The 24,145-nt window shown below is 38.0% G+C and overlaps 1 protein-coding gene across 1 annotated transcript in view; it reads left to right on the top strand.

Moving 5' to 3' along the window:
• Positions 1-11,341, top strand: part of POGLUT3 (protein O-glucosyltransferase 3) — a 43,908-nt gene extending 32,567 nt beyond the window's left edge. Inside the window, 2 exon segments of the mRNA XM_043993681.1 lie at positions 1,272-1,469; positions 11,223-11,341. Coding sequence (XP_043849616.1) covers positions 1,272-1,469; positions 11,223-11,341 — 317 coding nt within the window.
• The last annotated feature ends 12,804 nt before the right edge of the window (positions 11,342-24,145 follow it).

Raw genomic sequence — 24,145 nt, 5'->3', positions numbered from 1 at the left:
AGGCACTATGCTAAGCACTTTACAAATAGTATCTAATTTGAGAGAAACCTAAAAGAAAGGCAGTGTGGTGATGAAGTGAATTGTCAGCCAAGACTTAGCTACCTTCCATTTTAGTAGGGCCTATCAGACTTTATATTCAACTGTCACAATATAGGCCCATCCAAGAAGGACTTTGGCAGAAGATTCAATAAATACAATATATATTTGTAAACATGCTTCAATTCCATATTATAACTAGTTAAGGGATGGAAGGGAAAGGCAGGGAAGGAGGGGTTGAAGAAAGAGAAGAATGGATAGAAAAGATTAACAGAAGGTGGAAGACAAATGGAAGATGTCAAATGAAGTGAGGATAAGAAGAGAAAAGCTGCTTAGGTTCTGTTAGTAGAAATAAACTATTCTTTTTTACTTGGGCTAAACAGAAAAAGGACTGACAGTGGTTTGATATTGGAATATGTTACAAAGGAAGTTTGTGAAGTCTTACTGTGTTTTTAGAAGCAGATGGCTTTGTTTTAGTCTCTTCTGTGGGATAAAGTGGAGGAACTAGACAGACATCCTTCTAGGGTCCTAATAATAATTATTATTATAATTAACATTCATATATGGGATGCTAGGTGGTGGAGTACATAAAGCACCAGGCCTGGAGTCAGGAAGACCTGAGTTTAAATCCAACCTCAGATAATTACTGGCTTTGTGATTCTGGGCAAGTCACTTAACCCTGTTTACCTCAGTTCTTCATCTGTAAAATGAGCTGGAGAAGGAAATAGTAAACCATTTCAGTATCTCTCATAAAGAGTCGGACACAACAGAAACAACTGAACAACAACAACATTCACATATTTCTTTAAAGTTTGTAAACAGTTTTACATTCATCATCTCATTATCTTCACAAAAGTCCTGTGAAGTTGGTGCTGTGGTTATTATTATCCTCATTATACAGATGAGGAAACTGAGATTGATGTAAGTGAAAGGATATGCCCAGGGACATAGAGCTAGTCAGAGTCTGAGAAAGTATTCTAACTTCCTGACTCCAGGTCCAACATTCTTTCAATTTTTCCACATTGTTCCTCTCACTCCTAGTTCTAAAACTTTACCTGCATGTAATTCACAAGGCAATTTCTTCCTTTCTTACTTTTTGTGACTGGTCTTGCATGCTCCAGAAAAAAAGAACTATACCTATTAGCTCCATCTGTGTCTAGTAGGAATGTGATTAATCATGGGACATAACATATACCCACCCAGATAGGACAATTTTTTGCATTTTCTTCTTTCAGGACAAAAACCATTCAGGGTTGGAATCAGACCACTTTTACCACAAGAGTTAGTTCACATTCATATCCCTAACCCTTTGGACAGAAACAATGGCTCATTTCAGATAAGGTACTAGATATATGGTAGTGTCAAAGAAGGGCTAAAGATAAATGTACTTTATGGTGAAGAGCATGCGTCTCGGTCTCCATACATTTTGAAAGGTATAAGACTATTTTGTTATCTAGAATGCTGTGTGGTTAAAATGGAAAGCCAAATATAAACGAAGGAAGGAAAACTAATTTGTTAAGTATCTACTATGTATCGGTTTTGTCATTATTCAGTTTTTTCAGTCGTGTGTCACTCTTCATAACCCTATGGGCCATACTGTCCATGGGATTTTCTTAACAATGATACTGGAGAGGTTTGCCATTTCCCTTATCCAGTGGATTAAGGTAAACAGAGGTTAAGTGACTTACCCAGGCTCACACAGCTAGTATCTAAAGTCATATTTAAGCTCAGGTCTTCCTTGACTTCTGGCTCAAAATTCTACCCACTGAACCACCTAGCTACCTCAAATATCTGCCTGTCAAATACCATTTGCTAAGTATTAGGGATACAAATACAAGCAAGCAAGACATTCTACAAGGGGGAAACAACATATATGTGGGGCAAGTGCCCAGAAAGGACTTTTGGTCAGGGAAGTCACTGGGATGGTGACTGGAATCATAGGACAACTGTGTATCCCACATTCCTGGAATTCTCTCTCTCCTTTTTCACCTCTCCCACTTAGTTTCCCTAGCTTCCTTCAACATTCAGCTCAAATCTGCTTTTCCCTGTCCCCCAGAGACAGGGAATGCTAGGGCTTTTGCCTCCAAGATTACCTCTGATCTACTCTCTATATATCTTGTATGTACCTAGTTATTTTTATATTTGTCTTCCCTATTAGAATGCATACTCCTTGATAACAGGGACATTTTTTCCTTGCCTGATATACAGTAAGCACTTAATAAATGCTTATCAATTAACTGAATCATCAACACATCCTTTCAAGTAATGGTTGCATTGATGTAATTACTGGTGTTAGAAAAATAATTGGAAAAGGGTTAGGGGAAACAATATGGATGCAATGACATAATGTGAAGATGGCTGGAGAGGGGCCAGGGTCCCCAGGTGGGAGCTGGCATGCCACATAGAGGATATAAAAAGGAGCATCTAAGCATAAAGATGACCAACATGATGGGTCTGAGTCTGGGTTAGAAAATATGAATGTTCACCAATAACCTTTGGACACTAGAAGAGGAGTTAGGTCCATAGTACACTTAGAACTGGAAGTGGAGAGAATAGAACTCAGTCAGCAGAGGGGGCCAAAAATTTGATGGTGGGAAGGTTTGAGAAACCGTGGACTCCATTTAGAAATACTGTATATGAATAATAGAGTGTCAACTTCTGCAAAGTCATCTCCAGAAGTTAGTTGGAACACTGTTGATCTAGAACTAAATAGCCTGCTAGTATAAACCTATGGAAGAAATACTGGATTTGGAGTAAGAAGGAGGTCTTGTTTTTGCTACCTATTAGTCATTATAGTAGATAGTGTGATGAACCTGTAGTCAGAAAGACCTGGATTCAAATCCTGTCTCTGATACATATCACCTATGTAATGGTTGAGCAAGTCACTTAACCCCTCTAAGCTTCAGTTTCTAACACTTGTCCTACCTATTTCAAAGGGATGTTGAAAGATCTAATGTCATATGTTAAATTTAAGTTGTTTTTAAGACCTGAGTTTTGTCATGTGCCATGGTACACCCTCTCCCATGTAGTTAACTGATGTGACAGGAATATCTTCAATGTGTGTCTTCATTCATACCTTTGAAAATGACTTAATCACATGCAGCAGCAAGGTGGTATATGTATAGAGTGTTGGACTTCAAGTCAGGAGGACCTGAGTCTGAAACCTGCCTCAGATACTTATTAGCTGGGGGATCTTGGACAAGTCCCTTAACCTCTTTCAGCCTCAATTTCTCTATCTGTAAAATGAAGATAATAATAGCACCAAATGAGAATATATGTAAAGTCCTTTGCAAACCTTAAAGTGTTATACATGTTACCTGTTATTAATATGTGACACTTTTAAAGTATGGGCCTATGATTATATAACAAAGCCAGAGCAAGAGATGTTATTATCATCATCATAGCTGGCTAAAAATTCATATTTACATAGGCCTTTAAAAGTCATAATCTGCCTTCCTCATAGCAACCTTGTGAGGTAGATAGTATAATCATTAATATCCCCCTTTTAAAGATGAAGAAACAGAGGTTCAGAGAAGAAAAAGTGACTTCCTTAAGATTACATCAGTAGAAAGTAGCAGAGATAAGATTTGAACCAAGGAATTCTAGATCTCAAATCTAAAGCTCATCAATTCAACGTGGTGCCTCTCAGAATACACACAGTGATAGCCCAATAATGTAATATATGGTATGGTTGCATTGGGTATATAGAGTCCCTACATTCAAAGAGCTTATGATTTAGAGCACCTAAAATTTGAGTCAGACTACTACCCTTCCTAAACAGGTCAGGGAGCAGGGAAATCAAGTCAACAAGCATTTATGAAGTACCTAATATGGGTCAGCCCTGGGGATATAGAGGAAGGTAAAAATATGGTCTTTGCCTCAAGGACTTCACATTCTAACATGAGGACAACTTGTAAACAACTACATACAAATAGGATATAATGCAGAGTAGAGTGAAGAGAGTCTGAGAAAAAGGCATTAGCACCTGAGGAAATCAGGGAAGCCTTCCTGGAGCAGGCAGGACTTGATCTGAAGCACTTGTTTGAAGTCAGGAAAACTTTTAAGAGGCAGAAATTTTGAATTTGTGCCTCATCCATCTGTAATAAGACAATAGAGAAGGAACAAAGTTCTTACCTCTAAGAAAGGGAGCTTGCAGTCAAAGTTGCATAGAAGGCACAAAATCTATTCAAACCAATGTTGGAGATTAGCCAGTAGAACATCGAAAAGTCAATAAGACCCCTGGTTTCAGTTCCAGGGCAGAGAGAACAGCTGTAAGAGGGACTGCAGGGAACAAGATCATTTGCTGGACAATGTGGCTTTAGGAGTGAAGAGGAGAGCCTAAGGTTGGGCCCTGAGACAGACCTCAGAAAATAACTGCTAAGAACAAAATAAAACAATAAATAAATGAGTAAGCAAAGGAGAAAGAACCTAACCACAGATCAATATTATGGGGATAGAGAAGATCTAGGTTCATATTCAGAGAAAGATAATGGAGCTTAAAAAGGCACTCCTTTTTCAATGAGAAACATCAAATGGTCCCAAGCACAAAAAAGAGTTCCTAGAAGCACTTAAAAAACAACTAAGAGAAATAGAGGAAAAAATAGAAAAAAATATGAGCAATACAAGAAAATTATGAAAATAAAATCAACTAACTTGAAATAGAGAACCAAAAATGTAAGGAAGAAAATAATTCCTTGAAAACCAGAATTAGGCAGACACCAAGAAATCATAAAACAAAACAAAAAAAAATGAAAAAATAGAAAAATCTTCCAAAAGTCTTCTAAATTCAGAAAGTAACAAGAGGGCAAGGGCATAGGAAAGGGGAGAGTATAAGGGAGGGACTCTTGGAGGAGTGGGTAGGTTAAGGGATAGGAAAGCAAGGTATCATGTAGAAATAAGATAGAGGAATGAAGAGGGATAGGGTAAATAGGGTGAGAAGGATAATGAGGAAAAATAGGAAAGCAGTAAATACACAATAAGTAATTATAGCTTAGAACATGAATGGGATGAATTTATCCATAAAACAGAAATGCTTAGCAGATTAAAAATTTGAATTCAACAATATGTTGCTATCAGGAAACATTATAAAAATGAATAATACACAAATATAAAATAAAGATCAGGGGTAGAATTTATTATGTAAAAATGCAGGGAGAATAATCATGATCTCAAAGCTAAAGTTAAAATAGATTTTATTAAATGAGAAAAATAGGTAAACCACACTGTGCCAGAAAAAGTATTCATTATTGTTTTAGACCACTTAAAATAACCACACAGTATAAAATACTTGAGAGTACACCTGCCAAAACAGACACAGGAACTACATGAAAATAAACACAAAACACTTTTTAAACAAATAAACTCAGATCCAAATAATTGAAGTACTATTTATTGTTCATGGGTAGGTAAAGACAATATAATAAAAAATGACAATTTTGGGGCAGCTAGGTGGCACAGTGGATAGAGCACCAGCCCTGGAGTCAGGAGGACCTGAGTTCAAATCTGGCCTCAGACACTTGACACTTACTGGCTGTGTGACCCTGGGCAAGTCACTTAACCCTAATTGTCTCACCAAATAAATAAATAAATAAAAATGACAATTTTACCTAACTAATCTACTGATTCAATGTCATCCCAATTGAATTACTAAAAAATTACTAAGTTAGAAAAAATAATAACAAAGTTCATTTGGAAGAATAAAAGGTCAGGAACTTCAAAGAAACCAGGAAAAAAGATGTAAAAGAAGCAGATTCAGTAGTATCAGACCTTAAACTATATCATAAGGTAAAAGCATTGTTGAAGTATAAAATGAATAATTTCAATGATTTTTAAATAAAGTTTTCTGGTATATATAAAATCTATGTAGCCAAGAAAAGAAGGAATACAGAAATTTCAGGGGGAAAACTTTCATAGACAATCTCTCAGATAGGATGTGTTGTTTTGGAATATTGCTGTGGAGAAGGAAATGATGAGTTGCTTGCCTTGAAAAACATGGAAAGACTTGGACTTATGGAGGAAGATCTATCACCCTCAGAGAAACAGATGACAGGTGGAAATTAGTATGGTACAGTCTTACATATATGTGTATGAGTGTATATATGCATATTTTATAGATATCTGTGTGTGTTTATGTATATATATATTCACACTTAATTGTAGCCTTCGGGGGTTTGGGGGGACAATAACATTAAAAAGTATACAACAGAGAACAAAAGAAAACCAACAAGGAAACAAAGAAAAGTTGGGCAACTTTGAAAATAATATGCAGCATTATTATATAGGTTTTCTTGAAATGGAAATTTATTGTTTTATATTGAATCATCTCTTATGTTCTGCTATGTACATGGCAATATTTTTTCTTTTCTCTTTTTGTATTTGTCCAAAACAAATTTTAAAAATTTACCCAAAAAAAGAGAAACAAACAAAAAACCCTTTCTAAATAAATAAATAAATGTTTGTCCTAAAATTAAAGATATGTGGGTTTTAATGTTAATGCCTAGATCCCCAAAACACCCAAAGCTGTCTTTGATTTAATCGATTTGTAAATATTCTGAATGAAAATGCAAACTGGGTAACAAATGACCTTTGAGTTCTGTCTCTAAGAGACACAAATATTTTCACCAATCAGTGAATGAACAAGTATTTATTAAATGCCTACAATGTGGGCCTAGGCATTGTGGTAGACGCTTGGGATAAAAAAACCAAAAAAATATACAATCCTTCTTCTCAAGGAGTTTACATGAAGTTTCATGTGACTTGAATAACATGCTTTGTAAAGCATACAGTGTAAGATACAAATGGAACATATATTACAGCTACCTTGATACTTTCTAAAAGGTTTTTCCCTTTAATGAGTCTACTTTTATCTATTCTTTTGGAATCCATCCTTCCTTTTATTTACTCAGAGCAAGCAAAGTAAATCCTTTGTTTTGGTCTAGTCCCATGAGAAGGAAGATGCTATCTTGTAATAACCACAAGTTTCCTTTTGCTTGTTTTGATTCATAATCTTTAGTATGTGAATCCAGAGGCATTTTTTCAAATCCGTCAGAGAGAGAGAGAGAGAGAGAGAGAGAGAGAGAGAGAGAGAGAGAGAGAGAGAGAGAGAGACCAAGAGAGACCTGTTTCTCATTTGGAAGCAGTAGCAGAGAATAAAAAGAGATACAGCAAATCTTCAATAAAAGCAATGACATTTTTTTCTTCTATATTTTGTGATTCAGTACTTTCTATACTAAGGGTGATTTCTCAATTTAAGGAAACATAGGTAAATTGAAATCCACTCTTTAGGAAAAGACTTAAGGGTTGTGGGAAAAGATGGGCCCCACTCAAAAGCTGATTGAAGTTGTCTGGGGAACAATTAATGTCTGGGAGGTGAATTTCAGCTGGAAGAAGGGTGCTTACTGATGGCTCCTTTCCTCCTCCCTCCCCAGCAATAAGGATCACATGATGAGCGAAACCCAAGGCTGGTCACGTGGGGGAGGAGTTTAGAGGGCTGCCCCTTTGACTATACTGCTTGCATTTGGTGCCAGTGTCTTGGCGCAAAGATTGTAACTGAGGAAGAAGGGAGGGGCTAGCTGGGTTAAGAAATAAAAGGGCTCCCGAATCCCACGAATGCGGCCATTTCCTTTAGGGAGCTGGCCCATTCTCAAGCGAATGTATAAATAAAGACCTTTGACACTTCTCCAACACTGAGTCCCAGAAATTCTTAAATGGGGTTTCTCATAAGGATTAAGGATGTGGAGATAGCATATTCTGTTTGAGTACACAAACTTAAGCCACTGATATTTCAATGGTCTGTAGTTCGCTCTATTAACAATACCTTCTACTGCTATGGATTTCAACTCCTCTATAACTTAGATGGTTTTTGAGAGTTGCTGTGGCCAAAATACTCATAGTCTCATGGGGTAAGTAGAGAGGAAATTGGTGATAAATTTCTCTGAGGCACAAGCATTTTCAGTTAAACAAAAGGTTGAATAAATTACTTTTAAATTCAAAAGTGGTTTGCTCAAGATTCGGTTAAAGAATTAAAGATTCATGATCTTTGTCTCATCTTATCTTCTCTGATTAACTCAGAATAGCCTGAGAATGTAAAACATGTTTAATTTCAAGGAATGGAAGAGGGAATAAATATTGATATCCTGGAGAAGAGATTTGCCATGTTCTAGTGGAAAGAATGCGGGATTTGGAAACAAAAGTACCTGGTTTCAAATCCCGTCTCTGATATTTAAGGACTGTGTGACCGTGGACAAATCACTTAACCTCTCTGCAACTCCACCTACCAAATGGGATGATCATGCTCATGGTATCTACTTCTAATTTGAACCCCACTATCTAATTTACATAAAAAGCTTTGCAAACCTGGTAGTGCCCAACAAATGTCAGATATTATTTTTGATGGTGGTATTATTATTGTGTAGATTCAATGAATTAATCACTTCTTACCTGTAATTTGGTGCCTGAGCTTTATTGCTACAGATTGACATTCAGCACAGTTTGCAAAATACTTTGTTTCCAAAGTGTTCACTACTAGGAAAAATGTGAAATTAAACATTTAAAAAGATTAAAATGTTTTTCTGGATCGTTAGTTCTTTACAACTGAATAAAAGGATTACTTTTTTTAATTATGGTTTTTTTACCTTGAAAGTATCAGTGGCAAATAGACTAGATCTAATATTATTGAGATACTGTCAACTTTAGGAGATGAGTTGATAACAAAAATATTCTATCCTCTGGATGACAGTGAAAGAATTTACGACTGCATCAGCTATGTAAAAATAAGAAACATTTCACTGAATATTCCTGAACTGTTCTATTCTCATCTCTTTACCTTTGAAACCATCCAGATCCCACCCAGAACAATAAAAGAGAAAAAGCTTTTTTGCAGAGGCAGAGGCAGCAGAGAATAATGTCTTCAATTAGTGCATTTATCCAAGGAAAAACCAGAACTACTAGATGTATGATTTACTGTATACTTCTTTTTCCAAGAAAAAGGAAAAAGTGGGGCAGCTAGGTGGCGCAATGGATAAAGCACCAGCCCTGGATTCAGGAGTACCTGAGTTCAAATCCAGCCTCAGACACTTGACTCTTACTAGCTGTGTGACCCTGGGCAAGTCACTTAAACCTCATTGCCCTGCAAAAAAAAAAAAAAAAAAAAAAAGATTCTTAATCTGTATGTGTGTGTCATGGACCCCTTTGGCAATCTGATGGACTGAATGTTTTTAAAATGCATAAAATACATGGGGTTACAAAAGAAACCAATTATTTTGAAACAACTATTAAAAATTTTTAGTTCACAAACCCCAAGTTAAGAACCTTTGGGATAACATCTAAGGTTCCTCTAGCTCTAACTGTATCAACCTAATTTAAATTCCATTTTGTCAGACCACATATTTGGGTGACCATTGCTTTCCTTGATGGACTACAGCGTCAGCCACAGAACCATGATGGTGTCATCCCAGTGTAGAAAGGCAAGCTGCTGGCAACAGATAAGAACCCTTTGTCATCACTGTTAAGTGTTGTGACAATAGTGTTTTGTGTCTTTATGAGTCAAGATGAAAGATAGCTCTTTCTTTACTATCATTTTTTTTTTTTTAGTAAGGCAATTGGGGCTAAGTGACTTGCTCAGGGTCACACAGCTAGTAAGTGTTAAGTGTCTGAGGCCAGATTTGAACTCAGGTACTCCAGAATCCTGGGCCGGTGCTCTATCCACTGCACCATCTAGCTGCCCCTCTTTACTGTCATTTTTAACAAAATTAATTTTAGCAACCAATTAGACCTTGCCCTTTAGGCTTTGTTTTTCTCATCTGTGAAATAAAACTATTGAACAAGATGATTTCTTCCAGCTCTAAATACCTGGGATTATTGCAAGGTAAGCTACAGCATGCCTTTGAAACCCCAGTAATGTGTATCATGGTGTATTGTTTTAATAATCAATTAATCAATAAGCATTTGTTAAACATATGTGCCAGGTACTGTGCTGGGCAATAAAGATAGAAATACAAAGCATGAAACAATCTCTGCTCTCATAGTAAGAACTCATTATTTTTCTCTATTCAAATTGATTAACATTTGGCCTAATGCCAAAGATTATTAAACCCTTCACTGAGTAACAAGTAATGGAGTGACATATCACAATTTTGTACGGTTGTCAGAGAAAAGGATGTCACAAGATGATGACCCTTTCTTCTTATGGGTAAACCCATGCAGAGCAAAGACATGGGGTAGATAAGATGAACAGCCTCCTACAGCACAACACACAGTGACATTTTTTTTAAAAAGTATTTTAAATAAATGTACCTCTTTCTAGTGGTAGAAATTTTGTTTTCCATGCCTTAGTTTATGTCTGGCGAGCAAGTCAAGGTCCATGTGTTGGCTTCCAGCAAACAAAAACAGAGGAGATATTTCAAAGGAGTAGGGAGAGGGAGAGAGAAAGGGACAGGAGGGCAGGCATTTAAAAATTTTGCCTAAGACATGAAGATGCCGAAGGAGGCTGCATGTTGCAGCATGTTCTGAAGAACCCCATGTTCTGCTTTGGATTACCTGGTAGGGCAATCAGGCAGTTTCCTTGTGGTTTATAGGAAAGATGATGAATTTAGAGTCAGAGCACTTACATTCAAACGATGGGTCTCTCCCCTTAAGAACTCAGACAAGTCACTTGACTTCTCTGAGCCTCAGCTTCCTCTTCTGTAAAATGAGGGAGGTTGGACCTCTGCTGCCCCTTCCAGTTTTAAATCCGTGATCCTGTGACCCTTGGCCCGAGGAGTATGTGGTTCTAAGGACTTCAATTCAGATTCCAATTTTGTTAGCCTGTGTTATGTATTTTGCTAAAGTAAATCCCACATGAAAGCGTAGTTAATAGACGTGGAGGTTTCAGTTGTTCCAGATAAGGAAACACATCAGAGAGGTGAGATTTTTCAGCCACTTTCTTTAAGTCAGAAATGGCAGGTAGATTCCGTGGTCTGGATTCTCTCATTGGCTAGTTTGTCAAATATTACACTATTGTCTTTCACAAGTAAAACTGGAATTTAATAATATTGGTTAAAAAAGCAGAATAATACTATACTATCATAAATAGTTTGGTGAAGTGTAGCAAAAAGGAAGGCACCATATGAGACTGAGCTGAAGAAGTGAGAAGGGGAAAGCCTACTGAGTGCAAGTCTATTAGCTGCCACTTCTTTTTCACAAATAAGCTATGCTTCAATCCAGCAAGCCTGAAATCTACCATGGAGTAGAGTTTATTCCTTGGCCAAATGACAGCACATCCTCTTGCTACTGCCACAAGAGAAGGCCACTGAAGACAGAGCTTTAAAGATGTCCCAGAAACATAGTCCTGTGAGTCCCAAATACATCTTTGATAGAAGCACTAAAATAGAATTGGAGTTATGAAAAACAGGAGAATTTCCAGTGGCAAAGTTAAGTTGGTGGCAGAAAGCTACATGCTGTAGTAGAAATAGGACTGGGCTTGCAGTCAGGAAACCAGAATTTCAAAACTTGCTCTGTGAATAGATAAGTATCACCTTACCTCAGTGAGCCTCAGCCTCAGCAGGATAGGGTGGCAATAATTATATTAACACTCCTTACCTCAAAGAGTTGCTGTAATAGAAAGCACTTTATAAACCTAAAAGTACATGGTAAATGTACTAAATGCCTACTGTGAGCCAGCCATTGTGCTAAGCACTGAGGATGCAAAAAGTAGCCTTTCCCTCAAAAAGCTTACTTTCTAACAGGGAAGACAAAATAACTGCAAATGACTATGTACAAAACATACATACATATGTATACACATATATGTGCATATGTATATTTATACATATACAAGATAAATGGGAGGTGTCAGGGAAAGGCACTAGCATTAAATAGTACCAGAAAGGCTTTTTGTGGAAGGTGAGATTTTACCGGACACTAGAAAAAAGTCAGGGAGGTCAGAAGGCTGAACTGAGGAGGGAGAGAATTCCAGGCATGGGGACAGCTGTTGTGAAAATGCAGAGTTGAGATTTCCTTAGAATGTTCAGACTATTGAGCAAGAGTCTATTAACATCTCAACATTTGGGGCGGCTAGGTGGTGCAGTGGATAAAACACTGGCCCTGGTTTCAGGAGTACCTGAGTTCAAATCCAGCCTCAGACACTTGACACTTATTAGCTGTGTGACCCTGGGCAAGTCACTTAACCCCTACTGCCCCACAAAAACAAACAAACAAACAAACATCTCAACATTAGATGGAAATGTGGAAAAGACTGTTGTACTTACATAACTAAGGAGATTCTTGACCTTTTACTATTTTTTGGACCCCTTTGCTAGTCTGAAATGCTTTCTCAGGAAAACAAATCTTTTTAAGTGAATAGGATTAAAAGGAAACAAATTATATTAAAATAAAATTGTAATTTAAAGAAAAAAAAGTAAAAAGAAAAGAAAATGCAGAGTTGAGAGCTGGAATGGTATAGAATATCAAAAAACACCATGTTGCCAGATCATAGAGGGCTGTAAAGTAGTAGACTGGAAAGATGGGAGGGGGTCAGATTATGGTGGGCTTTAAGACCAACTAGAAGATTTAAATTTGATTCTAAAGCTAATAGGGAGGCACTAGAGTTTACTGACTAGGAGGCCAAGGGGCAACATGGTCAGACTGGTGCTTTTGATAATTGAGTATAGGATAGACAAGAGTGGGGAGAGATTGAGGCAGGAGACTAACCAGCAGGCCATTGTAGTAGTGTGGGGGTGAGATGATGAGGGTCTGTACCAAGGTGGCAGTGGCATCAGAGGATAGAAGAGAATATATATGGAAGTTAGAGTTGCTGGGCCCTGGCAAGAGACTAGATATTTAGGGGAGGGGTGAGAGGGAGTGAAGAGTCAAAGATGACACCTACATTTCAAGCTTGGGTGATCAGGAGAATGGTTACTAGCCCTATGACACTGGGCAAGTCACTCGGCCACTGCCTCCCTCAGTTTCCTTAGATGTAAAATGGGGATAATAATAGCTCCTACCTCTCAAGGGTGCTGTGAGGATAAAATGATGTAATATTTCTATAACACTTTACAAACCTTGAAGCACGACATAAACGCAAGCTATTGTTACCCTAAATGGATTGTTGATCTGAAGTTCACTGAAGAACTTCTATGGCATAAACTTAGAATAATATATCTTTATATAGTATTTTCAGGTTTGCAAAGCAGTTTACTTATGTTACTTCATTTGATCTTCACAACAACCCTGTGACATAGACACTATCATAGCAATTTTATAAATGAGGAAACTGGGGCTGAGAGAGGTTGAGTGACTTATCTAGAGTCACACAGCTAGTAAATGTCTGAGGCTAGTTTGAATTCAGATCTTCCTGAGGGAACATCTAGCACTTTATTCACTGCACCACCTAGGTGCCTACTAAATATTTATATTTAAACAAACACACATATGTGTGTATACTCTATATTTATATTATATGTGTGTATATATATAATTATACACACATTGAGTCTAGTAAAAAAAATTCAATTTGCTATATTACTTTAAAATTTTTTTCAAAGTCTTTAGCTTAGTGCTAGCCAAGTTTTCAAAGATGGTACAACTTATAAAATCTGGGCATCTTCAGGATGGATTTTGGAAACAAAACAGAAAGCATAAAATACCTGTTTATAAAACTTTGATGGCTCCACACATGGGATACTGTGGGCCACTGTGATCATCGTACCTTAACAAAAATATGCTGGAGTTGGAAAAGTTCCAGAGATATACAAGTAAATTATTAAGGGGATATGGAGCATCAATAAACTAAAGAGACTAGGTTTCTATATCTTGGAAGCATTTAGGCTTACCAGTGTAAAGAATTAATTGTTATTTGAAGTTTTTATGACCCCATCTTTTGGCTAGAATTGAAAAAAAAAACCTCGGCACACACACTGGCCTCTGGGGCTCCACAAACCTCACGGTGCTCCACCTATTGGTTGTAGCCGTCGCCATGGCGCTGGCACCATACCTCATCACCACTCGCCGATGCCTACATGAGCCTGGCAAAATTATAACGATTGGAAGCCTAGTGAGGACAGTCTTGTGACTGTCAGAGCAGCCAGCCAATTGGTTGGGCGCTGCTGGGGTTTCCTGGGGAGGGGGAGGAGAATTCGCCATTCTAGCTGGAAGCTGGAAGACGACAGGAGCACTGCTGTGTATTCTCAGCTGATTCCTGGGTGGTGGTATTTTTTCAGGTTGTATAATTTCCCTTTCCCCATTTTATGTCCTTTCCCTTGATCCTACTGATCCTGTTTGTGGTGGGTTGTTTTTTTTTTTTTTAAGTTCGTTCTTGTTAAAATAAATCCTGTTCTGTTTTGAGGGAGGCTGCCGGTCTCCTTCCTTGCCCCAAATATTGTGGCAAGCCGCTTAGCTAACACTCCCCAATTAAAAATTGGTCCCCACACCAGAGGATATTATAGAATGTTAGAGCCAGAAATAGCCTTAACTATTTAATCCAACTCATCATTTTACAAATGATATAATTAAGCTCAAATAGAAGTGATTTGTCCAAGGTCATAAAGCTAATAAGTAGCATGCCTGAAGTCTATAAAAACCTGAAAGATACAGACCAAGAATTACTAGTAAGAATGAGAGATGACTGAAAATCTTGCTTCCAGCAAAGAGAGCAGGAGAATTTTCTGTGACTTGCATAGAGAAGACAATATTTTACTTTCATCAAGATGAACATGGGATTGTTATCAAATCCCAGAATAACTGAAGTAGTGGGGAAAGCATCTCATCTTGTAAAAGAGGTGACTTTAGGGGGCAGCTAGTTGGCACAGTGGATAAAGCATCGGTCCTAGATTCAGGAGGACCTGAGTTCAAATCCAGCCTCAGACACTTGACACTTACTAGTTGTGTGACCTTGGACAAGTCACTTAACCCTCAGAGCCCCACCCCCCAAAAAAGAGAGAAAGAGATGACTTTAGGACAAATTAAAATAAATGCATTAAAAGTGTTTATACCGGGGCAGCTAGGTGGCGCAGTGGATAAAGCACTGGCCTTGGATTCAGGAGGACCTGAGTTCAAATCCAGCCTCAGACACTTGACACTTAACTGTGTGACCCTGGGCAAGTCACTTAACCCTCATTGCCCTCCAAAAACAAAAACAAAAACAAAAGTGTTTATACCATATTCTATCATCCGGAATTCTCAATTAACTGGTATTTCCACTATATCAATATCATTCATTCATTCATTCATTCAAATATATAGGGGTAGCTAGGTAGCACAGTAGATAAAGCACCAGCCTTGGATTCAGGAGTACCTGAGTTCAAATCCAGCCTTAGGCACTTGACACTTACCAGCTCTGTGATCCTGGTCAAATCACTTTACCCTCATTGCCATGAAAAAAAAAATCTAGATGTCCTTTAGGGGCAGCTAGGTGGTACAGTGGATGGAGCACCGGCCCTAGATTCAGGAGGACCTGAGTTCAAATCCGGCCTCAGACACTTAACACTTACTAGCTGTGTGACCCTGGACAAGTCACTTAGCCCCAATTGCCTCACCAAAAAAAATAATAAATAAATAAATAGAACAAATACATAATCATTCATTCAAAATCCATACACAATGCATCTATTGTGTGAAAAAGTGCTGTGATATACATGAAATAAATGCAAAAATAGGAGGGAAGGAATCACAATCTAGCAATGATAGCTGATGTGCATTGTATGATTATCACCAATCCTGAAGTACCTTTCATATTGTTAGTGAAACATTAAATAATTACGTAGTTTGTATTGTTCTTTGTAAGCATATATCATACTTTGGCTCTTTGAAAATTGGTAAATCATATGTGACACATGTGGTGAATTAGAGCCAATCACTACAGAAATTTGAATTTGGGCTCTCTTTGAGTTAAAGGATCTTTGAAATGAAGAGACTTGATCAATTTTTCCTACTCATTCAAATCCCTACATTTGGCAGCAAAGGCCTTTCCAAATGCATGATTATGTAGTAATTCAGTTCCTGTACCAGGGAAAGGGAAAATTGAAAAACTCACATAAGACAGCCATCCAAATAGGATTTATTAAAGGATATTTATTATAGCATGCTAGGTCAAATTAAGAGGTGCTGTAGTACTCCAAAGCTGTGTTCAGATTAGAGTGATCATGTGACAGTTTCCTCAAGGATGGCATACTAAATTTCCTTTTCTGTACTGGAAACCTGCCATTAATAACATGTTAGGGATAGTCCCTCCTCAGGGGTTCCAAACTGAGGATTTGTTAAGTTTTATCTAAGACCTATGCTTTCAGTTCTATATTTTCAAATCTCTGAGCACAGGGGCAGCTAGGTGGCACAGTGGATAGAGCACCGGCCCTGGAGTCAGGAGGACCTGAGTTCAAATCTGGCCTCAGACACTTAACACTTACTGGCTGTGTGACCCTGGGCAAGTCACTTAACCCCACCTGCCTCACACACACACACAAAAAACCCCAAATCTCTGAGCATAGTAATTGGTTGAGGAGGATAAGAATATGGTATTGGGATGCTTCTCAAGGTTAATTAACAAGGAAGATCTTATCTATGATCCCAGGTGCTATGAAACAAATTGGCCCTAGGTGAACACTTATCCATGAAGTGATAACTGAGAAAACAAGTCGATGCGCTAAACTCATTTCGGGGATGAAAGCAAGAAGAAATTAAAATTACACAGGTATATAGGATAACAGCCAATTAATATATGCATGAGTCTTCTCAAAGAGTTCTGCATCTAACTGGCCTAGTTTGTACCAGTAGGACAATCTTGGGCTATTCTTTCAAATAAGGCTCAAAGGCCTCTGATGGAGGTGCTTAAAACATTTTCCTTTGGCATTCTACATAATGAATGCTAACTTAGATTCTACTAGGGAGGAAGGGAATAAATCTGTAAGACACAGAGATCCTAACAAGGGGAAGAAAAGCCAAAATTATTCATATAGTTATGTATAAATTGTGTTCATATACATATAGCAAGCACTATCAATTCACTTACATTCCCCAGAGGAAAGGTGGCATTTGCAGTTACAAAAGTCTAAGAGAAAAATATATCCTAATACATCATAAGAAATGGTTATGAAAACCAGAAACGCTGAAATGAAATGTAGCAGGTACAATTTAATGGGCCCTGAAATACATGCTAGGTACCTATTAACAAGAATATCTGATTAATGAGAACATCCCAGTCCCCTATCATACTAGATAAAAGAATTTACCACATTATATTTTTTAAACAGTGGGTAAGAGGTGATTTATAAATATTTGTTTATTTTATTTGGTTACCTTCAGGAGCTATATAATAAAGCATTAACAGAAGCAAGAAGAATTTAGATTAATTCTCAGATCCCATTTTCTTATTAGATTATTAAGGGAATGTTATGTATAAGGAATAGCCTCTGAAGATGTTGTCACACCACATTCCTTTGAAAAATGTCTGGACATTCAATATATTAAGTGCTTATTATGTACAAGGTAATATGCTAAATGCTAAGGATACAAAGGTTAAAAAAAACATAGTCTCTGCCCTTAAGAAGTTTATAATCAAATAAGCAGAATATGGGCACAGAGATAAATAAAATATGTAACAACAGTATGTTGCTCCCCTATAGGGCTATTGATGGAAAGGGCAAAGGACAGAGGTGATGTGAGAAAAACGAACATGGGATTTTGAACGCAAAGAGATGAGAAGAATTGTTATCTGAGAGATTCAGCATACTGATCACCCCACTGATGGGCTTCATCCTGTGCTGGTCTTTGTGACTTTTAAGCATCAACTCTTTCTAATGAAGGACAAGACACAGAGGCAAGTGAAACCAATGACTGAGAATGAAAAGAATACTTCTGGCTGCTAACAGGGTAGGAGGTGGCAGGTAGACTCTGAGAGTGAGAGGGAATTTTTGGATTTCAAATCCCTTTATCTTCTGTGGGTTTAGACTGTGTCTCCCTATGCCTCTTATATCTGATCACTCATGATCAGATGTTGATTTTATGTTTTTGAGCTCCATACTGAAGCTAGGAAAGCTGCAGTTGGAGGGAACTGGATGCCAACTTGTATGGAGTTTTTCCTGCCTTGTAGAACCAAGTATGTGAATGGAATTGTGTGTCCTAATACACACATACACATACTGGCAGATATATACATACACACATATATGCCTTTTGCTTTGAATTTTGTTACATTTTTATCTGATTAAACTATTTAATCACAACTAGGATCATGAGTGGAGTTAACTGAAGTAACAACAAATTTGGGGAAACAAAGGGACATAGACAAGTCGCTGATATGATCCCCCTATTCCTGGATATGATGGACCACACAGCATTATGTAGTAGTGTGAGGTAGAGTATTGGGTTGATTGATGGCCAACTCTGTGCATGGTTCCAACTACTCATAAAGGATCACAGACACACTGCTACCATACATGTTATATAGAGAAAGTACAAAAACAAAATAGAAAGATAGAAAAGGGAAATCCAGACAAAATGTTCTTGGAGAATTTGATGAGGTAAATAACACTATCATTTAGAGCTAAAGTTCTTAATCTGGACTAGCAGTCTGTGAAGTCGGATGGGTAAAATGAAATCTTTATTTTCACCAACTTTTATCTAGTTATAGAAATACTTCTCTTTTTTTCTTGTTAGTCAAATAGATTTCCCTTCCTCTCATCCCCTCCAGTGAGTCCTGTTCATTAGTTTTTAAAATTTCTTTTGCATTCCTTCCTAAAAAGGATTTCCCTATCCACTCTGTCTACTCTCTAGACCTTCATTCTCCGATTCATGATGCCTATAACTGTCTAGTTTCTCTCTTTTCTCTGTATTCTTCATGCAGACTTCTACAATATCCATTCTGGGCTCTCCTCCCTATGAAAGGTTTCCTTTTTTTTTCTTTTTCATTGTTTTGCAGGGCAATAAGGGTTAAGTGACTTGCCCAGGGTTACACAGTTAGTGTCAAGTGTCTGATATCGGATTTGAACTCAAGTCCTCCTGAATCCAGGGCCCATGCTTTATCCACTGCACCACCTAGCTGCCCCCCTATGAGAGGTTTCTGCCACTGCCTTGTAGAACTAGCCATGTAGATTCCCCTTTTCCATTGTGCTTCACTCCCAGAACAATTCCAGTAATTTTAGGTGTCAGAGAGGACACTGCCCCATGGAAGGCACCCTCTCCCATGATCTCCCTGATTACACAGCCCATAACTGATCTATACCTTCCCTTGGTTACCTTTCTTTCCACATTTGGCTCAAAATATCCTCTCTGCATCTATGTTCTCCCACTCCCCCAGGAGTCCCAACTACCCCCACCCCAACCTCCTGCTCTAAGATGAGTATACAGATCAAGCACTAAATCCCCTAGGATCCATCTCCCTTCACAGACTTTCTTGCTTCACCCACTGGAGCATTCATAAAGAGAACCCCCTCCCACCTCAAAGTAAGGGCTTTTTCCTTCCTCCCCCTTTTTCAATCCTTCCCCAGCTTCACCTACTCCCCTTTAGGCTCTCTCTGAGATCACAGGAGTCACCTTCCCTTCATTGTTAGTCCTTGATTTGACCCTAGAACAATCACATTCCTCTCTATCCCCCTGTACTCCCTCTCCCTTTATGAACCCTCTTGTGTTGTAATGCAGTTCCACAAAAGCCCATTAATTCACCTCTAGGCAGGTTATAACTAGACTCCATCCATAATGCTCCCTGTCTGCTTCGTCAATGTGACCTCCATCAGATTTCTGCTTTCACCCCTAATTTCTTGTGTACAAGTAGAAAGAAGTCTCTTACTGGTCTCTCTGCTGTCACCCTATTACTGTTGCTATCATTGTCTGCTCCATTTATTACTCCTGCATTTCTGTTGTTTGGGGTATTTGAGAAGCAAAAAAGCCAATAATCTCTTCAGTTTGGGATTTCTTCCTAAAAATGTTTCAGATACCTCTTTATTATTGAACATCCATCATTTTTCATGTAGGGTTCAGCTCAGATTTACAGGGTAGGTCACCCTGGGATGCATGCTGAGTTCCATTGTTCTTGGGAATACATTATTCCATTCCCTCCAATGTTTTCTAGTGGGTACAGAATAGTCTTGGATTATCTCAATTTCCATTCCTTTGTATATTACAGTCTTTCTCCTGATATCTTGAAGAACTTGTTTCTAAAATGAATTTTTTAATTTAACCAGTATGTATTGGAGTTTGCAGCTTTGGGGTTTGGGGGGGGTACATGCGTACATGCATGCGTGCGTGCGTGCGTGCGTGCGTGCGTGCGTGTGTGTGTGTAAGCAATCTGTGAATTCTTTCAATTAGAATTTCATTTTTGTGTTCAGAAATTTTCTTCTATTATTTCCTTTATTATGGTGTTAAGGGTTTTTTTGTCCTACTATATTCTTCTTGGAGACCCATGATCCTTAGGTTGTCCCTATGCATTGTCTTAAAGATCAGTAGATTTTATTTGCATAGTGAGCATATTTTCTTTAACATTATTATTATTATTATTACTATTATTTTGTTTCTCTTCTTTTGGCTATCCTTCACTTATGTGTATTAGCCTTCTTAGTCTATGATTTTCTCTTTTGATTATTTGGTTAGACTTGGCATCACAGATTTCATTTTTCTGTTCTGTTCATGATTTTTGCTGTGCAGGCTACAAATTCTGCTCATAACTCTCATTTCTCTTTTGAACCACTCAGGAATGGAGCAGCTAGATGGTGCAGTGGATAAAGCACCGGCCCTGGATTCAGGAGTACCTGAGTTCAAGTCTGGCCTCAGACACTTAACACTTACTAGCTGTGTGACCCTGGGCAAGTCACTTAACCCCAATTGCCTCACCAAAACCAAAACCAAAACAACAAAAAAAGAACCACTCAGGAACAACGTGTTGTGATTCTAATTCTCCTCCCACTTTACAAAGTTCTCTGTCTCAGTCAAGTGTTGGATCATGTTCCTTTGTTTTGCTGTGTTTATTCATTGATGCCTCAAGTTGTTTACTAGATCTGGAAGCCATTATTTCCTTCTGTCATGACTGTTTTTCCTGTTAATTTATCATTTATGTACAAGGCATTTGAATTTTCTCCTTCCTGAAATCTTTGACAATTTCATCATTCCCCCCCCTTTTTTTCCCTTATAATTCATTTTCTGACTCCCTCCCCTCTGACTGTGGTTTCCTTGAAAGATGGTTCTCAAAGTATCTCAGCCTTCTCCCACACTGGGCAATTCATAGTTCACCAGTATAGGTCTCTGCCCTGAGTTGGGGATGGTTAGAACTAGTTCTAGCTAGATGATATGCTCTTTCTCTCAGACTCAGCAAAGTGTAGCACAGACACCATACACATGGTGTCCCATCCTGATGTCCTGTCTCATTCCCTCTATTCCTTAATTCTTTGGCCTGATACTGGCAATTCAGAGTTTTTCAACACTGGTGCTAGTTGTGGCCCCTGAAAAGCTTTTGCTTCTAAAGGGCTGCAGTTGTGCTGGCTGTCTGTATGATCAGGGCAATTTTCTGCAACCTGAAGCCAGGGTTTCCACAGCACTGGAAAGAGGGAGGAGGGACTGGGGGTGTAGGAGTGGGTTTTGTTGTAAGTCTGTGTCATATCCTTAGGTCTGCTACTACAACCTTGCTGCCAGGGGGTAGGAGAGGGGTGTTGAGAGACATCAAGGTCAGTGAACATTGGTTCGTAGTTTAGGGGTTTTTTAAACCTTTTTTCTTTAAGATTCTGAGTGATCGGGGCAGCTAGGTGGCACAGTAGATAAAGCACCGGCCCTGGATTCAGGAGGACCTGAGTTCAAATCAGGCCTCAGACATTTGATACTTAACTAGCTGTGTGACCCTGGGCAAGTCACTTAACCCTCATTGCCCTGCCAAAAAAAAAAAAAAAAGATTCTGAGTGATCTAGACTATGGATACAGCTGAAATTGCTTTTTTCTTTGGTGCATAATTTCTGTTTTGGAGAGGTTTGAGAGATTGTAGGGGTCCTCCATTTTGCTGTTCACATGACCCAGAAGTCTTTCCCTAACTTCTAACTAAAATTTTATCACTTTCTTTCAATTATGAATGTAAACAACACATATTATTCTAGTAAGGAGTCCAGCAGACTCTCATGGATTTTGTTGGCATTTGGGGGCTAGGTGGTAGCATTTTAAAATATGCTCCTTTCTCATTTCTACTTGTTAAAATTCCCTGCCTTGCTTCCTTGACCAATTTATAGATGCTTGTTCAAGCCTCTACCACACTCCTGAGATTTGGTGATAAGCCAGGGCAACTTTGAGAAGCATTATGGTATACCGAAAAGGGCATTGATGCAGTCTCAGTCATCTATCTATTGGCTCCCTGATCCTGTGCCTCATCTTCCTCATTTGCGAAATAGGGCTAATACACAACCTCTCTCAGAGATGTTGTGAAGAAAATGCTTTGTACTTGTTAATAAGCTATAGAAGTAGAACAGAAAAACCTCATAAATAAATGCAGAAGAGTAGAAATATTAAAATATTAAATACATCCTTTGATAACCAGATTTTCAAAAACACAGAAGAAAATAGAAGGAGGTTCTGAGAGAGACATAAACAAGCAGGACAGCTTTAAAACAAACATATTGGATTTATTATATGGTGTGTTTTTTTAAGAAAGAACAAACTATAAAAGAAGTTTGTAGGTTGACTATACAGGTGGGGATGGGTTTCAATCTTTAGTGGTGGATGAAATATCTAATCAATAAGACATACTTCTCAAAATATGGACTTTGTTAGAAGGGGGTAGGAGAAGTAAAGGAGTAACTACTATAGCTCTCCATGTAACACTATGCTTTATGTAATAATTTTGCCCTTGGAGGAAAATTTTTTTCATTTTATCTCTTCTACTTCCCATAATGAATTCCTAAATTTTTAAGTCCCTAGACAAATGCCTCCTCCTACAAGAATCCTTCCATGCTTTGGCTTCATAGATTATTTTGTTTTGCACCTATTATTTAACACTTAATATCCTTATACTATATATTTAGGCACATGCATCTAGATATAACATATATTGGCAGTGTTCTTATTTCCCTTCTAGATTATAAATTTCATTAGGGCTGAGACCCTATAGCACAATTCCCTATCTCTTTAGGGCCAATGGATTGATTACTTTGAATCAAGAAGACCTGAGTTTAAATGTTACCTCAGACACTAGCTGTTTGAAATTGGGTAAGTCACTTAATCTGTTTGCCTCAGTTCCCTTATCTATAAAATGGGGGTTATAATAATAGCACCAACTCCCAGGCTTACTGTGAGGGCTAATAAGAGAATATGTGTAACCTGTATGGCAGAACTTAAAGCACTATTTAAATACTAATATTGAACAATGAATGGACTTCCATTCCAAAAATGTCAAAGCCTGCTTTTGGTTTGCTCATAACTGTATATCTGTCTCTAAATGTGTGTGGTATTAATTTTAAATTAATAGATGCATATTACAAGCTATATATTATACACACATATGTGTGTATATACATATATATCTTGGTTTGCTCATAGTTATATATGTGCATACATACTATACCAAACATATACTGTGTGTACATCTACATTGTATGTGCACATGCATGTACACATACTTTGTGTGTGGTACAAACATGTGCTATACATATATGCTATAATATACATTATATGCACACATATAATATGTACATATAATTTTATATACTTTTTGTTGTTGTTTGTCCTTCGTTCTGAAAGAGGACCATGACATAGGGCATGATGTCATGACTTGCAGTGACTTGGATTTAAGTGAGTAAGGGCTGTGCAAAGTCACCAACCTCACTCTTTTCCCCAGAACCATCTGGGTCCAGTGGCAAGATCAGGACGACTGGAGATGGCCCCAAATGTTTAAATCAGTTGAGGTTAAGTGACTTACCCTGGGTCAGACAGCTAGTGTCTGAGGTGAGATGAGGCAGCTAGGTGGAGGCAGTGGATAGAGCACTGGTCCTGAAGTTGGGAGGACTTGTATGTATATATACACATATAGACATTTATAGTTATGAGCAGGCCAAAATATATCTCTATTTTCCGTATATAATATGTATATATTGATTTGAAATTAGCACACATGTAATCTTTAAAAGTGTTGCCATATTTTTTCTATACATAATCACTTACATACCATACATATTCC

The sequence above is a fragment of the Dromiciops gliroides genome, chromosome 3 (assembly GCF_019393635.1).
Source record: "Dromiciops gliroides isolate mDroGli1 chromosome 3, mDroGli1.pri, whole genome shotgun sequence".
Classification (NCBI taxonomy): Eukaryota; Metazoa; Chordata; class Mammalia; order Microbiotheria; family Microbiotheriidae; genus Dromiciops; species Dromiciops gliroides.
Note: the sequence above shows the minus strand (reverse complement) of the source record. Positions and strands in the feature narration are given on the sequence as shown.